Source organism: Lycorma delicatula, chromosome 1 (assembly GCF_047948215.1).
Source record: "Lycorma delicatula isolate Av1 chromosome 1, ASM4794821v1, whole genome shotgun sequence".
In the NCBI taxonomy this organism is placed as follows: Eukaryota; Metazoa; Arthropoda; class Insecta; order Hemiptera; family Fulgoridae; genus Lycorma; species Lycorma delicatula.
Genome location: NC_134455.1, coordinates 235,697,865 through 235,721,739, shown reverse-complemented (window position 1 = coordinate 235,721,739; position 23,875 = coordinate 235,697,865). Strand labels below are relative to the sequence as shown.

General features: G+C 30.2%; 1 protein-coding gene across 1 annotated transcript in view; it reads left to right on the top strand.

Moving 5' to 3' along the window:
• Positions 1-23,875, top strand: part of LOC142318264 (synaptotagmin-15-like) — a 215,954-nt gene that overhangs the window by 49,570 nt on the left and 142,509 nt on the right. The window contains exons 2-3 of the mRNA XM_075354830.1: positions 3,782-3,941; positions 18,751-18,913. Coding sequence (XP_075210945.1) covers positions 3,782-3,941; positions 18,751-18,913 — 323 coding nt within the window. The remainder of the gene's footprint in view (positions 1-3,781; positions 3,942-18,750; positions 18,914-23,875) is intronic.

Sequence of the window (23,875 nt, the reverse complement as noted above, 5' to 3'; positions counted from 1 at the left end):
GTTTTGACATTGACGGATTAATAACCAAACTAGGAATAGACCATAAACATAACAGAACGACTCCCTTTTATTGAATTATTCAAAAATAGCCTAAAAAAATCTTATTCCCCAATGTTAACGAGAAGTGTTATAGATTTGCGTGAATCGTGAGATTATAGATTCAGAATCTATATCCTTATTAATTATGCTTTTGCATAATCATGGCAAAATTTCTTTTAAACGTTTCAATCCTTCACCTTCTTTATTCATGGCCTTTCCAACAATCATTTTTTTGGCTTCTCGTTTCCATTGGGGAGTAACATATTTTTTGGCTGGTTTTTTACTGTTTTTTTAAGCAACCGGTCTGCATAATACCCGTTTTATTCAGTTTCAATGAAGAAAACATGAGTATATGGTTGCCATTCTAAATATAAACAGTTTTATCGACAAGTTTGTGGGGGTTTCAATGTCACATCAATATTAATTTAACTTCAAGATGGATTAAAAAAATATGTATATACATATTTAAAAAAAAAAGATTCACGTTTATGTGATAGCAGAACAATTAAGCAGCATTTAGTTAAATAATAATGGTAAAGAAAACTTCTTTTGAACTGGGGGAACAAATTATCTCGTATGCCCCTTTTGATTAATCCAAGAAGATTCGTCTTCCTCCTTTTCAAATTAGGTTAGGATCGTTGAAAAGGCCATGAATAAAGAAGGTGAAGGGTTAAAACGTTTAAGAGGACTTTTGCTACGATTAAGCAAAAGCAAAATTAATAAGGATATAGATTCTGAATCTGTTATTAGAAAATTATTCGTGTCCTGCTTTTAAAGAGAAACTCATCCAAACGAATTAGAAGCATAAAAATCGTTTGTAAAGTCGGTAAAAAAGTTTTTGAGCAACAAAGTAAAAAAGAAAACTACAAAACCCTAGTACAAGAACTATAAATGCTCTCAAGCCGTGGGATTTTGAATATCTCTAAAAATACATTTTCTGCAGTTGCATATTGATTTCTTTCCGGGAAATCTTGGCGCAGTTAGTATTAAAACAGTAGTGATACCACCAGGATATAAGGGCCGGATAATAAGGCTGCTGGGATTCACGAATGATGAGGTACTACTGCTGTTTTTTAAAAAAATAATTGACCACATAAAAGGAAATAAAATAAAAAAAGTGTTAACATTATTTTGTAATTTTCTTTTTGTATATATTCTTTAAACATGTATTTTGTGTAAATGAATGACATGTTTAATTTTAGTAATATAATTACAGTGTAATAGTCATTTCACAAACAAAAGAAAGTCTTAATAAAAAGAGTGTCCCGATTATTTTTGCCGCTTTTAATGGCACGAAAAAAAAAACTTCTTCGTGTTACAGCTTTTTCGCAATCATTTTTTTTAAACACTCCACTGCAACATAAATAAAAAATAAGAAATTTCATTGATGTTATTGAAAAAAGTTTTTTTTGTAGAACAGCGCTAAAATACTGTCTGTTATTTCGAAATTGATCTAACAAGCCATTTTACCAGGATTATGTTATTTATTATTATTGTTGTTGATATTATGTTGATGGATGAAGTTTAAGAATGGCATTATAATTCCGCACAAAAATTAATATGACAACTAAAACAATATTTGAATTGTATCTTAAATTTAATTTATTTTCAATCCTTTCTGATTTTAACTTTCCGTTCTGTCTGTAAAAACAATACACTTCCTATTTCAAATAAGGTACTGTAATAGTACTTTGACTAAGATTCCGTGTAGCGCTTGCAATGTGGTAAGATGATTTAAGCCAATAACTGGTGGATATAAAAAGTGTCTCAATTTTTACTGACTTTAAATAAATTTTCATATTCATTGGAACTAAATTATTCAGAATATATAAAGCACTTATTTGTACAAGCTAACCAGGTTTTTAATGCAAATTGATGTTTACCGGATGAATAAAGCAATCGTATCTAGCAAATTACTTTGTCGTAATCAGGCGAGCCTACTTATAAAAATCTATATTTTAGAGAGAGTTCCTACGGAATATCTCGTCATTGTTTTATGTGTGTACAATAAAATGCTCGCTGAGAGATACACGTATTCCCATGAGTTATTTATATGAATTTCTGCTTTTATTCAACACAGAAAAATACGAATACTCTATAATGTTAGATGTTAGATTACACCTTTCACAGTTTTACAGTTCGTTTCCTTAACATTTTTTAGATCTTTCATAATTTTATCGTTGCAGTAATATTGTTTTTCATGATTTTATCCCATACAGTACAAATATTCAAACAACATTTTTAAAAGTACTGAATTTTATCATTAATAATTTAATAATTTTCATTGAAACTGAGTACATAAGTTTACAATAAAAAAATTATTGTATGCTCTATTTTCAGAAAAAAAGTATTACTTCCTTGTACGAAGTAAAGGTTAGAGCTAAATAAAATTTTAATTAAGGAAATATTTGGATCTTACAAGGAAAGGCACATCGGTTCTAATCAGACTTCATCTACTTCTTTTTTAACTTTTTTGTTTAATTTAAATTATTGATTTATCAGTAATTATTAAACCGTGATTGTAAAATATTTTATACAATTAATAATTGTTCAATATAATAATAAAAAGAAAAAAAATAGAAGTTGATAGTGAAATAAAATTTTATGAACTTTTAAAAATATGTATATGTAATTTAGTAGGCATTATTACATATATGTATATGTAATAGATTTGGTGAGATATCTGACTATTTAATATTAATTGAAAATTATAATTTAGAATCGTATTATTTTTGAATTTTCTAGTTTAATTTTATTTAATTATTCTCGAATTTCTGTTCAGTTTTATCTACATTAAAGTTAACTACAGAGTCACTGATCCTTACAAGAACAACATATTCACTGAAACATACATGCCCGATCTTTAACAAATTGTAAAAAATACTTATCTTTCAGTTCATTACTCCTCTGATATTGCCGGTCAATATTCTTCCTACGTCGGAGTTGATCATCATTCCGTTTATTTGTTTATTGTTGCCATCATTTAATCCCTCTTTGGTTAGTTATAATTCTTCTGATATTAATTTGTGTTCACGTTCTCTAATATTCAAATTTTCTTTCTTTACAGTCATCATCCTCTCTTAATCTTTTTATTTTTCCCTTGTTCATAACATTTTCTTCTTTTTCATATTCATATTCTTGTCGATTTTTGAGATGTATTTCTTTATATTATCTTTTCTTTGTTGTATTATTGTTTCTTTTTCATATTTGATTATTCACCTAATAATCCAGTAATAAAAACTGAATATTTTACACTGTAAGGTCAAAATTAGCATTTGTAACCAGTAAACAGGAGTTCACTAAACGGAATAATTTAATTATTACTAACCTTTATTTATACGACTAACCAGAAATCTTCAACTTTTGTTAATCAGCAACTCACGAAGGTACGAATAATACTGATCTAGTAATACAAGTAATACAGGGATTTTTTCCATTCTAATATTTCGTGTAAGATTGTTGAATTAATAATCGTATATATATTTGATGTTAATAAAAAACTAATTTTTCAGCAATTGAGTAACTGTCCAATTTATTTAAGAATTAGAGGATCGTATCTCACTTTCAAATGAAATAAGTTTAAATGAAATGCAGCAAAAAATGGGTATATGTAATTTAATAGGCGTGCAAGGAGTTTATGTGGTTAATTTTTTTTTTCTTACTATAAATTTAAAAGGCTGCAAAAAAATAAATAGATTTACTCTGCCCACTGTTTATAGACGTTTCTGTTTGTTTTGTTCAGTTGGCAGCTACAAATCCTCCTGATCTATGGGAAGAATGGACAGGACATTTTCATCGTAATGATAACAATTCTGAAACAAAAGTTACCGTAATGGCGGTGACAACTTCCCAACCATCACCTCGGCCCGGGCTAGCTGCACTTAAAACACTGCATCTTGACGGTGAGTACATCCTCTGAAAATGAGTAGTTGGTCTTAGTTATATTACAAAATAATATTATTCTTTTCAATACCAGTAACAAAACTGTTTAGTTAATGGACATATTCATACGGATATCTTCACTTTTAGCTGATTAGCGGCATATAATTGTATATTATACAAATTACATAGAAAATATATTAATTAAACTAAAACCATAATAGAACTACTTTAATAAAACTTTGTTATAATATTATACTGTATGTTTAATTCAATATATGTTTAATATCAATATAAAAAATAAAAAAAAACGTGATGTTTAATCAGTTTTCTTATCAAGAACTAATCCATCAAACACTTTCATATTGATGGTAGGATATCCAGCGCCAATTACGACAGCCCTTATACAGAAAATATTCTCAATCAACTGATATGTATGTTTAACTGGGCGTTAAGTTTTCGGAAATCATACCTTGAGTTATATATACACTTATTTATATTTTTATAAATAAAAATATAACTTTATACTTATATATGTAAACATTTCTGATTTTATGTTATGGTTTGAATTTTTTTTACTTTTTTCCCTGCGTCCCAAGGCCGGACGGCATTTAAGCTTAAATATGGCCTTGGGAGGTGCCATCGTCTCTAACCACTGAAAAACCACAGTGAAAAATGCATTGCCTGATTGGCTAGATCAACCTCTGAATGAAAGGGACAGACTTTATGGTTTTACCACGGGGTCGGGAATCATAGTCACTTTTAACTAATTGTTTTATTAGTTTGATCTCTTAAATATAATTTATTTATTTTTATTGTTTATTGTTATTCTTGTTAAATGAAACTGTCTGGTAATATATAATTGATATATTCTTTTTTTCAGTATTTAATTAATTTTTACCTGCTATCAAAACTGAGTAAAATAATTAATACCGAATGGTTTTTTTATGATTACGATGCTTTGTAAAACAAAAGATTGTAACATATGTGGCTGTAAACTGACAAAAAATAGTAACATTAGTTTGCTATCTTTCAGTCAATCAAATTGTTTGACTGACTCTGTTTCCCAAAAGGTTCCCAAACGAATTCCGTAAAAAACAGAAGTAAAAATACCTGTACCAGTTCTAAAATCATATTACCGTCGATGTTTTTAAAAATCTATTCAACATAATCTTTATAAACCACAAAATTTTGGTAGAACGTTTCTAAAATTATGCGCTTTTTTATATTTTAGATAACAATACAAGTTACAGCGTGGGTATAAGCGTCAATATATTCGGATTCTGGAAGGGACGCTCCACCGTGTTGGCAGCAAAGAAAGTAACTGCTTGGATAGCAGATGTCAGAAGAGGTACTTGGAGAACAAGAGGGATTCCGTTACTTGTCTCCCTAGACGTTAAGAATGCTTTTGGCTCCATCAAATGGAGCCATATTCACAGTGCATTATTGGCTAAGAACGTAAGCCCATATCTTAGGAGACAGGTGAGGAGATACCTCTCTGACAGATCGTGCAGAATTGCAACGCAAAGTGGAGATTTGGAAGTCAACATACACGGTGGAGTTCCCCAGGGCTCCGTTTTGGGCCCGTTATTATGGGTTTTAACTTTTGACGGAATCCTGAATTTGGATTATCCTGCAGGAGTCGAGATCATTGCCTATGCAGATGACCTGGTGATCCTTGCGAGTGATAGACATGCACTGGAAGTACAAAATAAGGCCAATTTGGCATTACAGATGATAGAAAACTGGCTATGTAATAAAAATTTAGTGCTGAACATTGATAAATGCAAATTTATCACTTTCACTGGAAGAAGGATCATTGATCGGCTGGATATCAGGATCAATGGTGAACTAATAGCAGAAACTGATAAGCTGAAGTACCTAGGCTTTACCTTTCAGAGGAACGGTTCCTTCACCGAACATATAAACGAAGTTTGTAACAGGGCTGACAATATGATAAAATCTTTAAATATCATTATGACGAACCAAAGAGCGCCTAAGGCGTCAAAGAGAATGGTCATAGCGTCTTCGGTAATATCGTCCATGCTACGGGGTATATATCGTCCATTACGGGGTGCCGGTTTGGTGGATTTCAGTGCAAGTAAAGAAAAACCTGGCACGTATGATCAGGACCCATAGGAGACTGTTGCTTGGAGTGATTTCTGCATATAGGACGGTCTCCTATGAGGCTTTGTGTGTGCTCGCTGGAGTCCCACCGATTGATTTATTGGCACTTTTAAGAGTTGAAAGAGACCAGGGAGTTGGAATTCACGAATCAAGGCAGCGGCTAATGGCAAAGTGGCAGGACAGGTGGAATGAGAATGGCCCTGGAGGTAGAACAAAGAGACTCATCCCCGATATTAAAAACTGGATATATAGGAAGCATGGGGAAGTGAATTTTCACCTGTCACAATACTTTACAGGGCATGGCAACTTTAATTTTTACTTGCACAGAATCGGTAGACGTGCATCAACGGAATGTATGTATTGCGATCGCAAAGATGATGTTGAGCACACATTTACTGACTGCCATAAATGGAGAGAAGAATTAGTAGACATCGATCTATCATCTGATGGTAACGGCAGATTAATTAATCACATGTTGCAGAGTGAAGATGCCTGGAAGAGGGTTGATTCAGCTATTAAGGAAATATTAACGCAGAAAAATGAGGAGGAGAGGAGATTGGGGTTCTGATCTTAGTATAGGGAAGGGCGGATAGCCCCAGTGGTGAGGACTGGCATGCTGAGGTGTGCCAGTTTCGATGAGCCACTGGGGACTCCAAGGGTTTTCTTGATAGGAAAGATCAAAGAAAAGACCCAATCGTCACGTCAAGACAATCATGGTATGGCGTAGCGATATATATAGATGGGCATATCAATAGACTCAAAAGAACTGACCGGTGGGCTTACCTGCCATGCCGGACATATAGCCGGTAGGTGGGAAGGCCCATTTGAGTACAACAGGCACTCCCCTGGGTGGCGCAATACCAACCAGTCGGACCGGCCCAGGGGAGGAGAGTCAAAAAAAAAAAAATACAAGTTACAGCGATGAAAAATGACAGGTAAATAAATCCGTACATTTTCTAAATACATTATAGAAAATTTGTTACAATTTACTACAGAAATATGAAACTTCTAAGACAAAATTTTCTCCAAATGGATCTTTTTCTAATTTGTAAATGTTTTCTTCAAAAGGTTTTAATCTGAAAACTATCTAAGTAATTTTCATGAAGAAGTAAACAACGATTATCTTTTAACTTCTTCTAAAAGTCATTATTTTTACTTGAGGACGGGTAAAAATGGCGAGAATTTTTTTATATTTATCTTCCTATTATACACCGTTAAAAAGTAATTTTGGCGACAATTAATCCATTAATAATCTTTAATAAATAATCCATCATCCATTAATAATTTTGACGTTATTTTTTTTGTTGAAACTATGGAAAACTGCAAATATTTATTTTCAATATAAATATTATTAAAAGAATAGTTAAATGAAAAAAATATTTTCTCTTTTATTTAAATTGAATAACTTTTGTCGAAAGATTTTAATTAATCCTTTCACTAGTCTAATCACTGGTGGTTATGCTGAACTTTTTCGAGACTACTTACTATTCTTACCATAATTGCCACTAGTTGGAGTGTGTAAGATTAAAAGAACGATTTTCACGTTATTTTATAAACTATTTAATGAATCCTTTCTTTTCTCTTTCGGTGTATTAGGTGATAATCTATTTGAAAATTTGACATTAGAATATTACAAATTTAACAAGATTTCACGCATAAAATTGTGACTCATATAACTTTAATTATCTTTTTTTGTTATTTAATTATTGCATTAGGGTTTTGTAACGTTATTATTGAACATCTGTTTGTTATAAAACCGTCATTTCAGATAGTAAAAGAATTTTATTCATTTAGAAAATAGATAATTTTCTCCCCTTATCATTTTCTTTGTTTTTATTCTCCCTTTTCTTTGACGTCATCCGCCTGTCACGAACAGGGTACATAAACTTGGTCAGTTAATAAACCATGATTAGGTGAAGTGAATGGAGTTGTAAGTGTACCAGTATTTATCGTCTTTCCATCTTCTTTTAAATTAATTATTTTTACCTGTAACAATTTTTCATTACTGCTTATAATTATAAAGTTAATATTGATTTTTGTTTACTTTAGAAAAAAGTCGTTTTGAAGGTTATGACGGTGAATTATGACGGTTATGAAGGTGAAGTCGTTGAAGATTATTTAACTTAGAATTATCGAGAAATGCGTAATATTATTAGAAAAATTTAGCTAAAAAACATAATAATTAAAAGTTGAAAAAAGCAAAACAAAATAATAAAAGGTAGATTACTTTTTGAGGTTAGAACATGATTTACGATGTATTTCACCACAGAAGTGTACGTGGGACGACTACAACAAACGATGCTGTGCTACGTAATAATTCAAAATTCATAAGCATTGATGAACATTATTATGAAATTAATTCAAATACTTTAATGGTAACTGATAAAACCAGTTTTAGTATTACTTAAAAGGTATATTCAAACAACACAATTTCACTGCCTGGAAACTTCGGGTAATCTTAGCAGAAAAACAATTAAATCGGAGATATTAAATTACTAACAGAATACAGTTACTCTTTTTATACGATTAAGTGACAACTTAATGCAGCATTTGTCATTGATAATTTCTACTTTTGTGAAGGTTACAAAGACTAATAAAAAATATGAAGAAAGGTGTCTGACCAGAGTCAAACATTGAAAGAAATTCAAAAATACCCAAACTGACAGTTTAAAATTTTATTCTATTTCTTCTATATACTAAAATTTGCTACATATAAATACAGTGTAATAATTTTACTAATAGTTGTCACTAATAAGATATAAATAAATAAAGTAAACGTCTGTTTAATTTTATTGAAAATTTTACTAGCTTATTTTATAGTATTAATAAAAATTACCGTAAGACTTATTTAATCGCACGCCGGTATGCATTTTCCTTTGGTTGCTGGGTGATAAAAACCTTTCTGGTTGTGTATCAATTAAAGTTAAAAAAAACCTAAAGTCATATTCTGCTTACATGTTTTACCCACAGTTTATTTTAATTTAACCATTTCGTATTTTTATGAAGATATCAGTTGTAGAATCGAGATAGTATGAAATAAGCCTTATTATATCAGTTAAATGAATGACACCCTGGAGTCAAAACAAATGAATGGAATTATGTAAGTGGTTTGATAAATGATTTTAATGGAACAACTATAAAGAATTGAACTGCTTGCGAAGAAAATTAAAATGAACGTTTTCAGTTGAATGCATACATGGAGAAGTTAGCAACAAAGTTATAACTGAATAAACGTAAACTCTACAGATCCAATGAATTTTATTGTTTTCTGTACCTTTTCAAAGTGGCGTGAAGAGATGGATGATCATTTAATATCAATTAACACTTTTATTCATTTAACAAGTCACACTAAGAATGAAATTATCAATATATGGGTAAATACCGCCAGATTTAAATGTTCATGAATTTTTACATGATCTTGAAAATATTCTTCATAATTGTAATAATAATAATGCGGTCTTAATGGGAGATATGAACATTGATCTTACTAAGGAAAATACTGTAGTTAGTTACTATCAAACCTTATTACATACAACGGGATTCATGTGTTGCATATCTGATATAACGAGGGAGGAAATAAGAGATGGGGTAATTGTTAGATCTTGTATAGATCACATTTTTATTAGAGGCTTTCCTGATTACGTTTTTTCTGGAGTAATTGAAACTAAAATTTCTGATCACTATGTGACAATAGCAGATCTGTTGTACAAGAATTCATCCCGACGATCGATGGATGACAGTCTTGGTTCATTTTACTTAGATAATGCCTTAATTAGATATAAGTTAGATAGCATAAATTATGACACCTTAGGTAATAAGATGGATAATAATCCATCTGCATATGAGAAATTCGTTGATATAATTAATTCTGTGTATAACAGTTCTTTAGTTCGCAGAAATACTGATAGGATTAAAATTCAAAATAGAAAAAAACCATGGATGACGGATGACATTCTAAATAAAATAAAGTATAGAGACAAACTGTTCAAAAAATGGAAAAAAGCACCAGCTAACCTGGAAATTCGAAAAGATTACATATTATATAGAAATAAAATTAATATTGAAATACGAAAAGCGAAGGAGAAGTATTTTAATGATAAATTTAAAAATTTTCAAAAGAATGATATTAAGGGTAACTGGAAACTACTTCACTCTTTGATGGGGTTACCCTCTAAGCGTAACTTAGACGATACTATAATTAAATATGTAAGCGGTACATCTAATAACGCGGGTAAGGTCGCTGCAGACATTATCGGTAAACACTTTGTAACTTCAGTAGATGATATTAAACATAATTGTATACATAAGTTCTTGAAATTCACGGGTGGCAATTGCATGCAGCTTGTGTCTTTTCATTTACCTTTAAGTTCTCCTAAACAAATAGAAAATATAATTTCATCTATGAATGATAAAAAATCGCCAGGTGTAGATGGCATACGAATCAAAGATTTGAAATATGTCGTTAATAAAGTCAGCCCTTTAATTTCAATTATAGTAAACAATATAATTAAATCAAGGAGGGTTCCTGATCTACTGAAGATGTCTATTGTTAGACCTATCTATAAAGCTGGTTTTTTTAAAGACTTAAATAATTATCGGCCAATTTCTATACTGTCATGTATCGAAAAAGTTTTTGAACGGTATGTCTCTATGCATATTACTAAATACCTTGATGATAACAAATTAATCAGTGAAACTCAATATGGTTTCAGAAAGGGGATTGGGACTAACGATGCTATAAATGATTTATCTGATTTTGTCAATATTAACTTAAATAAATGTAACCATGTAATCTTACTTTTTTTAGATTTTCGTAAAGCTTTTGATACGTTAGACCATCATAAACTTTTAGATGCCCTAAATAAGCTAGGGTTTAATGGCCCTTTTAATAATATGCTACAAAACTATTTAAGTAACAGAAAACTTATTGTTAAAATTAAAGATAAATATAGTGATAGATATGAAACGGATAGTGGCGTGCCTCAAGGGTCTATCTTGGGCCCAACACTTTTTAATCTGTACGTTAATGATATGTCTAGCGCGATCTCTAATTCATGTCTGTTGCAATACGCTGATGATAGTGTTTTAGCATTTGGACATAAGCGATTGGAAGAAGCAGAGTTTTTAATGCAAGAAGATTTTAATAATCTATTAAAGTGGCTTCATGACAAAGGCCTAATTATTAACGCTAAAAAAACTACTGTTTTACATGCAAGATCTCCTTATCTTCAATCCCAAAGACCAATAAAAATTATTTGTCATACATGTGACTGTATAAAAAATTACCACATAAATTGTAATTGTGAACATCTCCAGAATGCTGACAAATACAAATATTTGGGTGTACATTTTGACTCTTTTTTTAGATGGGATCACCATATAAAACATATATGTAAAAATTTAAGAGTGGTTGCTATGAAATTTCACCACATCTCACCCCTATTACCAATTCACTGTAAACGCTTACTCTATTCATCCTTGTTTGAATCTGTTATTCGATACGGCTTGACAACATGGGGATCAGCCGCAGACTATCTCATAAATAAAATAAATTTAATACAAAATAGGGTCCTCAAAGATATTGCTCTTTATGATTCTGATAACAATTATGACACTAATTTAAATAATCTTACAAGGTTTCTGTCAGTTAGAGGTCTATTTAAATTCTTAATTATTTTTAAGAACTTTTACAACAGTGAATACAGGGTAAATATAGAAAGTGGATACAATTTGAGAGCAATGAGCTTTATCACAGATAGATATAATAATACTTACGGTAAACGATTAAAGAAGTACGTTGTTCCTGCATTACTTAATTCTTTACCGAATCACCTCAATAATGTAAAAAAAAAAAAAAATGATTTAAAAAAACTTCTCATTGAGTGGGCATTACTTATAACGTAATAGGTACTAACAGGATTCATGTTGGATTTATACTGGCAGTCCAGATAATTATAACATGATTATAGTTATTATTTTAATGTTGATAATTATTGTAAATCAATAAATAATGTATTGTTGAATGGTTAAAGCTTAGTTATTTATTTTCTTTATGTAATTGTTGCAACAAGATATTAATTGTGTAATTCGTTGTTGTAATTAAGTATAGTTTTGTTTCTTGAATATAATTTTAGTTACTAAATCTAATACATTACAATTATTAAAGAAATAATTTGTTCATTAGTTTTTAAATATTTAGTCTAATTTTGTAAAATTAATTTTTATAATTGTACTACTATTATAAGTATTATAAAACTAATAATATCTTTAGTTGTTACATAAAATTGGTTATTACATTAACCACTTAATAATGTAATAATACTCTTTAGTATATCTGTCGACAGACTTAGGTCTGATGGATGACCATGTAAGTTTTAAATTGTAAATAAAATAAAAATAAAATAAATATTGACGATATATTTTACAGAAACATTCATTTTAGGAAGAACAATTGAAGTGATGGAAAACAGATGCCTACATTGTTTGATAAATGTAATTAATTTGAGTTGAAATTTTGTTAATTTGAGTTACGAGACTATCCATCACCAAAGAAGATATTCTGGTGTTAATGAAGATTGAGCGAAAAATTGTCTAGTAATTTAAAATGGATAAAATGAAGAACTGCTAAAACTTAAAAGTTAAATTACTAGACCTAACGGTACTGAAGGAGATGTATAAAGAAATTTTGTAATAATAATTTTCTTAATTAGACAGTTTTTTAGAATATATTAAGAGCTGTTAATTAAAACAATCCGATAAACTGGACTTCCCATATGATGGAGTACTTCCCATTTCAGGAATCGTCTTATGTCTCAAGAATCTGCAGAGATTTTCTGCAGGTAGAAAAAGGTTTGATACCAAAAACGTCCCGGAGAACGTTTGGATAGATAACTGACGTTTCATATTTTTTCCAGTTCTAAACAATAGTTGCTGACACAAGAGAGCCTTAGGCCAAAAAACCACTAAAAATTAAATAGAACACAAGAACCTACTGAATAAAATGTAACTTAGAAACATTTACTCCTCAGGATAAAAAGGAGATATGGAATTAGGTGGTATGATCATAACTGAGAAGCGCAGCAGCCATTATTTAAGAAGTAAGAACGATGCCAGAGATGGTTAAAAATAATTCAGTAAAAATTACGTACTCCTTACAATATGGTGTGTTTATTACCTTGATTATCTACCTACAAAGTATCATATAATCTACCAAATCATGGTCAAGATCAGGCACTAAGTGACTAATTGAAAGCTTCAATCTCTTCAAGTGGTTTTGGAACCTCATGTATGTCTTCAATTAAATTTACTACATACGAAAAATCCATCAGTGAAATCTTGTTAAAAATCTAATATTGTCCTTGATGGATTAAAGTTCTAAATTCCATGGAGATTAATTGAACCATATGTTATATGGTTAGCAAATAAAGTTGTTTTGGTTGTAACAATTGTAACAACAACAACAGAGTTATTTTGGTTATTTTTAAACAGAGAAAATGTAAGTGTAACTGGTCTCAACTAACTATAAGAAGTTGGAATTATGCTGCAGTCTGATCATTGTGTTCAGAAAATGGAGATACGTTTGATATAAATGCAAAATATTTTTATGCAAAAAAATATTGCAACACAAAATAAAATATATAGGGTATTAATGTCAACTCAAAGAGACAACTTAAGAGATTTTTAACTACTACATGTGTTAAAAAGAAAGAAGAAACCTGTCTTATATGTCTTATCAGGCAATAAAAGAAGTTAAATGATAGCTTTACAATTTAGGATAAAGTTTACGTATGGAGCTATCATACCATGATTACTTGGTGTTGCTGTTTGTTCTCAAAAATCTTTGTTCACTGACTATCGGAAAGAATATAATTTCGATGGAATTGGTATGCAGACTCTGTTTTAAAAATCTAAAAATAGAATTTGTGCTTTACAATGAACCATATTCTGGTGGGTCTACATAACACGACCAACGCGATTTATCATGAATAAAATGGTGCGGCTGTGATGGATGTACAAGAGTAGACGCTTTTTTACATATCTGATAATAATAATTGTACTAAATTATGATTACATCGTACCGAAGTATTTAAAAAATGAATGAGCTGGCTATACATGCTGCGCGCACACACACACACACACACACACATATATATATATATATATATATATATATTTTTTATTTAATTTAATTTAATGACTTTATATATTCATAAAGTATATATAGTCATATAAAGTATATAAAGTTATATACTCATAAGTATCACACAACTGATTCCGTGAAAGTACTTTCGTGAAAAATTATAAATATACAATAAGGTAAGAGTTGTCTTGTATCTGTATTTGGGTGGATTAATTTGAATTATATTTTTTTGAATATATATATATATATACTTGGATTGTATTCATCATACATTTAATGTTCTTTAACAAAAACATAGATTTAACAATAATTTTTTAGTTTTGTTACCTTTTAGTGTAAATCTCGATTCATTACATGGCATCATTTGATGCCATTACATGGCTGATACTGTGGTTAATCCTACACTGATAATTTATTAAGATGCATCCACATTCTACTTATTCATATCTGTATCACATATTTCATAACCACGTTGCAATCAATTATGCGAATTGATGTTAAAACCAATGACATTATGATTAATTGAACAGAAATGGTAAGGGTTGATAAAAAATTCTTTTCCATCAGATCTTAAAATCAGATCCTAAATTATAGGGTTTAAATGTAATATATAAATATAAGTGTAAACTTAATTTTACATTGAATAGTGCAGACTTTAATTTGAGTGAGTCGATTGATGGTATTATGCAAGACAGTGAAATAATATTAGCATTCCACAATCGATTTTTTGAATAAATGTAACCGTACACGTGTGGATGTTAGCAGTAATCCTGTTCGGTCGGAGCAAGAGAGATGTAATGGTTCGTGCTTAATAATCGATACTAACACACTAACTGATTTTTATGATGTTGTCCAATTATAAAGCATTGATTAACTGATTGATACATTACAAATATTTGTATAATTATAACATTTAACTTATTTACTATCCGTTTTCAATTTATTTTTATTCCTCTGACTAGCTCTGCTTATAAACAACATTTAGCTATGCATAAATACTATTATATACGAATACTAAAAAAACGGACATTAATTACTTTTCATGACGGCTTACATTGTGTTTGCAAAAAAGAGTCAGAAAATTTATCAACGTTTTCAGTAAAGCGTAGTAATGTTTAATATTCGTTAAAATGTTGTTGACCTATTATAAAACACGTGAGTAGCCAATAAAATACACACGCACCCCCTCTACAAACACAAACACAAACACACGCACATACACACACTCACACTTTTTTATAGTCACTGAAATATAAAATTTAAGAAATTCGAAGTAATTTTTCCTGTAAGTGCTGATAAATTCGAAAATTTTATAATTTTTTTTAACTACTAATAACTCCCTAAAAATCATAATTGGCATTAAATATTGCTAAAATTATAAAAAATTTGTGCTCGGGAAAAAAATTATAAATTTTAATATATAATACTAAAGAAAATACAGATTTTGCTATTAAATCATTCACATATTTTTCATACTATTAAAGTTAAGTGTTTCTGACTTTTTTGGCAACCTGTGAATTGATTTCTTATAGAAATTCTCAGTTGTTTATTTTAGTAACAGTATTTTGTAGTGTGAAAGGAAGAGCTAAGGATAAAAATTAAAATTAAGTATTTCTAATATCCTATTTAAGTCATATAAAAACCAATAGTGCAGCTTTAAAACTAAAATATTATTTATAGCAAAGCATTTAATTACGTAAATACAGTTAACAAAACAATAAGCATGGAATTTACTGTAGCATCTAATACAATCCACTATCAAATACAACAATTAGTAATTCAGATAAAAGAGGCATTAGTGAGTGTTGTTATCCCATCAGGATATGAATTACAAATCCACATTGAGTCATTATCCCGATTGAGGTTATTCGGATGGAAATAATATTAATCCGAACATAAAAGTCTATTACTGTTTATTTGTTCTAATTCCCAAACAGATACTCGACTTAATCTCTCGTTGATTTTATTTTGCAAGTAAGATTATTTGAAACGGTTGCATTAAATTATTGAAAATTTAAGTACTATTTCTAATTAACTAATTATTTTTTCTCTCAAGCAGCGAAGGTCAAAATTCTTAAATGCTAATGCCATTTTACTTATCATGAATCTATAATAATAATAATAATAAGATTAATTATTATACATAAAGATAATTTTATGGTAAACTGATTTATATTTTAAATATTGAAAATTATGGAAACTTTATCGTTATGGAGCAAGAAATAAATTGTACAGGATTGGTCATTGATTAAAATAAAATACTAAAATAAAGATCATGTGTTTTTATGATTGTCTATGAACTTGAATTTCGTATAGGAAGACCTAATTAGCATCTTAGCTCCTAGTTGGAATTTTATTTTTACAGCCACTGTTTAGAGAACTGATTCCGCGGATAAATCCAAATGCAGGTTATCTCCGCTGAATCACACAAATATCAGTTTGGCGTTTCTGGAATTATTCTAAACAATAGTATTTCAATCAAAAATGAAATGATTTGGAATGAAAATCAGAAATAGAAGTTAAAGTAACCGATAAATTTAATTTGGTAAGTTAAATAAAAAAAAGGATGTAATAATAAAAAGCAACCATTATTATGTCACAGATGAATTTGTACATAAGTTTAAATGTAATTAAATATTTTAGAACAGTGTGGACGAATAACTTTCTGCGGAAAGTGATTAGCCTGTTTCACTATTTCACCACCCCTCACATAACACGTTTTGAAAAATTTTGTTTAAAAAAGTGAACGTGAAAAAATTACACCCCGATAAATTATTTTTTCATTAAAGAGTGAGTTTAAAAATTTCAGTAATAGGAAATGATATGAAATAACTGGTAAAGTATACGTTAAAAATCCATTTTTTTTTATTAAATTGTACATCGTCAACTTTAAATGAATAATAGAAATATTAATTGTGTTCAATAATAAAGAAGTTTTTGCTTATTCTACGTCATATTGTTCTAGAATCGACTATTATAATGACTGATTTTTTGTGAGGGTAATACCAGTTACGTATGTCCCATAAGGGGCAGTGTCGGACTCACCACAGGTTCCGCAAGGTGTTAAAGTACGTATGTGTTCGTGCGCCCTACCGACTAAACCTAAACCCCCTCAGCAACTCTTCCCGTTCGGGGCTAGACCGGTATTGAAGCATTATCATAGCCCCGGCGGGAGCCTTCGGACTCAGAGGATTCAGAGTCCTCGTGCGTCATCACCGTCGCCGATCCACTCAACTACGGACCAGTAACACAGCACAGCTGGGTTCTGTCCTTCACACCCCTTCGTCCTCCGGTCGTGTTCTTTTGCCTCTCTCAGAGGACATTTCCCAGAAATTATCATTCCGTTGGCGGCACTGTAGAAATCCTACCCAGTACCCAGCTCAGTCATTGAGCATTCCAATTCTCTCTTCTATTTCCTTCGTACTGAGAATATTTGCTAACACACTTGATACCAGTTCCCATTGTCTAGTTTCTTTCAACATAAATTTTATCACATTTTTCAGCAAAAAAATCTGACTTGTTCAGGCGAGACCCTAAAAGCATTCCAACTGTCACAAACAAAGAACACATGTTCGGAGTACCTTCCGCAATATATACAGTCAGGTGAGGATCTTTTTTTGAACCTGTTTAGGTGTACCCCAAATCCCCCGTGGCCCGAAAGGAACTGGTAAGGAAATATGACACCTCTCACACACCCCTTTCTGACCCAGGGTTCAGGTCTGGGAATGAGACGCCAGGTCCACGCTCCTTTAGTTGTGGCTTCCCAGGACGCCTGCCATTCTTCCAGCAGTATTTTTGGTTTGCCTGTTTCTTGGAAACCCCATCGTGAATTCTGGAAATCAAATTAATTCTGAGGCTGATCAGAGCAACACCGGCTATTACCCCGACCGCTTCCCCGGATACCGTTTGGTATGCCATAGCTGACCCGATCGCCAGTCTACGCTGGAATACAGCTCCTGTCTACAGCTCCTCTTAGTTTCTCAAACTGGCCTCCAGGTCGGGACCGCATATAACAGTTCAGATGTAGCTACTGATAAAATAAGCTTCCTTTCACCAGCTCTGGGTCCAGACTTTGTCGGCATCAGTTTTTTTAGAGCAATCATGGCCCTCTCAGCTTTTGCAATAGCCTCCCTGTCATAGGTAGCAAATTTCCTGGATATCTTCAATTATACCCAAGTATATGTACTCCAAGTATACCAAGTTCTATAATGACTACTGATGTAATGTAATGTAACATATTGATGATTATAGTGAAGCAGAACGGGTCAAAGTCACTTTTCAAGACGATCTCTTTTCCGGACTACAAATAGATACAGCAATAAAAAAATATGTTCGGATAATTTTTGACCATACCTCGTTAATATTTAAAACAGATTTAATGTTCTTTTAAAGCAGGATTTTAAAACACTATTTTTGGAGTTGATATAAAACTATATATATAAAAACGACTTAATACAGTTGTTTCAAAACTTTTTCCTAGAATACAATAAAATAATTACTATAAATACAGAATTAAAAAAAAAGAAAGGATTTTAGCAAATTTAACCATCTACGAACTGTTTCAGATGCTGTTATTTCTACTGTCGTTGCTGTTTCTACATTATTAGTCTTGGTAGGAGCAGTCTTGGTTTACAAACTTTGGTGCCGTCGCAAAAATCCGGAGTCGGATGCTCTCGGGCCGTCCATCGTCGTCTATCCATCATATCAAGGCTCTGCACCTCAACTATTGTGAGTTAACTTCAAAAAAACCCTTTCACTTAAATAAAGACCAACTTTGTTTTTTTTATAGTTCTACATGTTACACTATTAACTGATGATATTCGTCTGACGACTAGAGATGGTAAAAATCTGTATTACTGTTTCAATAGAAAGAGGTACATTAATTCGTTTCTTTACATACTGTCCCAGACTATTAATATTTAACGTTAATGATAGCAAGAAAGAACTCTCTTATTCAACAGGCATTATTTAGACATGTTTTCTGTGAGAATACCTATTTTTTGTATTACACAATTAAAATTTTGAGTATAGTTTAGGGAAAGTAGGAAAAAGAAATACAATAATTTTTTTATTTAATCCAACATTACGTAATAAAGGACGTATTAAAAAATCATTAACCTATCCAGGTTTACTTGATTTCTGTTCGTCAACATATGACCAGTATCGATCGGTATGTATGTTAAGTATGTTGAGTGCCTAACAAGTAAAGTTTATCAAAATGAGTTACTTACAAGTCACTTCCAAAAACGACATAGCCATATTAAGAATAAAAAGAATTTCAAGCCAGGTTACAAATGAAAAGTGGGAATGAAGTAGTTTCCTTATTGCTTTCTTCACTGAGCCAAATATAAAGTTCCGTATGGAAATCATTTTACGAACCCCCCCCCCCCAAAAAAAAAGGAGATAATTAGTGTTGCAAGTGATTGACACTTTTGTTCTGTTCACCGCAGGGACTGGCTACATAGCGAATATTATTCCTATATTACTCGTGGTGGTACATGTTAAATGTCCCATGATCAAGTGAATCTTCAGAACTACACATAATTAAATAAATTGGACCGAATTTGTTACTTGCAATATTTATTTCATAATTAATTTGCTGCACTATGAATTTTCTTTTATAAATTACACTACTTATTTTGTTCTATTTATATTAGAAATTTATTTGTACTATTTACTTATATTTGTATAAGAAAAATACATTTATTCCAAATGTTCTTTGAAAAGAACTCTCCAAAAGTGTAAAATTATTGCAAATGAAACACTGACTTAAGTTAACTCTTTTATCGTAACGTATCAGTATTAAATAAAAAAAATACAATAACTGAAATCTGAAACAGTGATACTTAAAATGTAATTTGTTTATTTGTTTATGCTTAAATGTAAGTATAATATAATCATATTTTCTTATGGAAAAAACATGTAGAATAGAAAATTCTACAGTTGATTCATACAGTTGAAAATGAGTTTTGAGTTTCAGTTCAGTTGAATAATCAAATAATGCACTTTATTATTATTGTTGCCAGACAAACATAGTTTAGCAATATTATTTAATACTTTTAAGTTCCAAACTTTTATAGAAAAGTGAGTCGTAAGCTTTTCGTAACGTAACTTGTTTTTTAAATGCATTCTTGCCTTCTACCTAAAGAGGCAAGCTTTTTGCTTTTAATACAAAATGTTATTTCAATTTTAAAGGCAATTTTACCCTTCGTTTAATTTTTCTCTTTTATTCATCATTATACTTACTTAAATTATCATTATTGAATTTTTTTGTATTTGGTGAATAATTTTTGCAGTCTAAACACTTTTAATAAAGGATTGTATAACTTCTTATATATATATATATATATATATATATATATATATTGTTTGCAAAAAAACTAATTGGTTGACCAGATTAGATTAAATTTTGATTCTCTATAAATATAAATATTGGAAATTATATTACATGTACTAAAATCGCAATAATAATTGTGATATTACTGGACATTGAGGAATTTACAGGGTCTATTAGTAAATTTGAGTACGTTTGCTAATGCTCGGTATTGATCCATTTATGTTTCTATGTTAGAATATACCTGGCTTTGCCTGGGTCATTCCTTGAGTCCAAAAGAAGAGGAACAAGGAATACCCTCTCCGTCTAATGTTTCTGTTAAATCACAATAAAAAGTTTAAAAAAGATAGTAATATCCTTTTAACAAGTTTTGTAAAAATTGGGTGAAAGGCTTATACGTGAAGTGAGAGCAGATAAATTTTAATGATAGAATAACATGTTATTTACTTTATGATACCATAACCAGCGATCGCTTTCTCATTTCACTGTTAAAATTAGCGAGAGGGGGAGAGTGACACAGAGCTTTGAATGATTACATTTTCTCAAACCACTTAAAATAAATATTGCTATATGAAGTGCAATATTAGAAATAATAATGCATTAAAAATGTATCATTAGAATAAGATAATAACAATTTTTCACGTCGTAATATTAAAAATTACTAAATTCAGTAAATAAATAAATATTTATGTCAATCTGACTGGTACTTAATACATAATATATATTACTTATTTTAGTATATAAGTAAGCTAGTACTCAACGAACATAAAAGGGTACAAATCTACCTACCATTTTTCTGGATGGATGAAAGGAAATCTAGTAAAATCTTGATTAGACCAGGATAGAAGAAAACATATTTATATTAAAAATAATGCTGACAAGAATAGAAGTGGTTATAAGAAAGAATATTTTAGTATTAGACAAGTTTCAAAATTCTTTACTCATTGTAAAGCAAAAATACTGTCGTAACTGGGGGTCAGCCCTTAATTACTTAGTGTAAATAGCTATATATATATATATATATATATATATATATATATATATATATATATATATACATAATTAAGATCATTTAAAATCTAATTTACAGAATAATATCGGTTATCTAATCTGCATGTTTTTGAATTTTATTATCGGCGTGAAAATATTTAAATTCCTCAATAATTTATTAAAATTGGCCACTGAGGCGTAATATTTATCTTATCTCTTAATTCAAATGTTGTGATCTCTTACTTATAAGTATGCTTTTACGAAAACAGTTCTTTGGTCTGGTTCCATAGAGGCGAATATTGCTAGTTTTTAGAAATTAGGATTTTTTCTTTTTAGAAAAAAGTAGCACATTTAACCGCATAGCAAACATTTTTTATTTACTAAGTATCTGTATGATTCAACAATTTTTTTTTTGTTTACTAAGCATCTATATGATTCATATTTATGGAAGCCAACAAAAGTTTGACAGTCCAATTTTGTATTATCAAAACTCTGACTACTTTTTGAGAAAAGTGGTTAGAAGAAAGATAGATAAAGTACTAAATTGTCTTTGTTGTACTTTTTGAAGAAGTTTCTTGTGATCATACATTTCAAAGGGAATATACATAGACATAATAAATATTTAATTTTCACAAAACTAAAAGATAAGAAACTTTACATTTATTTCATCTAACATCAAACACCTGATAGGTATTTAACATCTCAGTACTTCCATTCTCGAACACATTTATTTACATGAAACGCAAGCTTGCACAAAACGGGGAAGGCATTTTGTATTGAATATTGGAACGTGCATTTAAAAAATAAATTGGAAAAAGAAAACAATATAAATAAAAAAAGAAGGATGATAGAATGGCAGTTAGTCGAGCAGACAAAAATTCAGTATTAAGCTTTTAGATATTAGGCTGCAATAGCTTTGGGTGCGTCCGGACAGTAGGTTAATGGATGTACTTTTACCCAGTTGAGTTAGAAAGGTATTTAGCATATTTGAATGCAGTTAGCTGAGATATGCATGTCTGGGAAATTTAACAACAAAATAATTTTTCTGAGTTTATACGTTATATAAATGATTAAACTTAGCAGTACGTAGTACAGTAAATTAACAAAACCAAAGTTGTTTAAAAGTTTTCAATCGTGGTGTCATGCAAAACTCTTTCTTAATGATATACATAATAGGGCCATTATCCTGATGTTTTGTAGAATTTCATGAATTGGAATATTATTTAGTAAAAATAAATAATTTAAAAAATTTACAATCGCATTTCATTAAATCAAACTAATTGGAAGATATTTTTCATAAACTATTTAAATAAAGAAAAAATAACTAAATAAAGAATAAAAATGAAATTATAAATAAATTCTAATTGGATAAATTAAATTATTTTAAAAAACATTTTGAAATTAGAGCTAAAAAAAATAATAGCTTGGCCATGTAAACTAAAAAAATTAAAATTTCAGAGAATATTAATTTTCCGAAAACATTTTAAAAATATTTATGAATTTGGTTTTAAAAATTTTTCTTTCAGTCCGTTGAGTGACACTGAATTGATGCTGATTTGAACAATATCGAAAAGATATTTTTAAATATTATAAAATATTCGTGACCCATTAGTAATTTTTTGTGCAGAGCACCACGGTTAAAAAACATACGAGTTCTATTTTTTGTTAATATAGTTTCCTGAATCCTAATATTGTTATAAAAAAAAAGACAAAATTTGAACCACAGCCAGTTATTTATACTTCTATCTCGGTCGTAAACAGGATAAAAATACGGTTGGAAAATTATCAGTTTAAAAAAATATATAAACCAGAGTTTTTTAAATGGTTATGAAAATTAAATATCACAAAAAGATTATAGAACAACGAGGATGTCTTAACATATTCTTAAAATGATGAATAACCAAAATTTCAGTAATTTTTAAGAACCAAGCAACCTGCGAATTTCGACACAACCGATTCAAGTTATTCAGAAACGACGTCTCATTTAACTTTTTTTTGTTTTGTTTAACCTCAGGTATTGCCACTGTTAGGTATTGCGTCAGAGAATGAGATGAATGATTTGCAGCGTGTGTGAAAATGCGATGGCTGACCGGGATTCGAATCCGGGACCTCTAGGATGAAATGCCAAATGAATTGGATGAAAGGCCGAGACGCTACCACTCGCGCCACGGAGGCCGGCATCTCATTTAGCTTATGTTAACTAATGTGTACTTCCTATTTTAACTTTAATTTATATATTATAAAATATAAACAAGTACTTTTATTAAGGGATAATTTAATTAAAAATTTTACCTTTATATACGCTGTTGATAATAGAACACGGACTTCAGTACGACAAAAAGTATAGCATTATACCATAGTTAAAA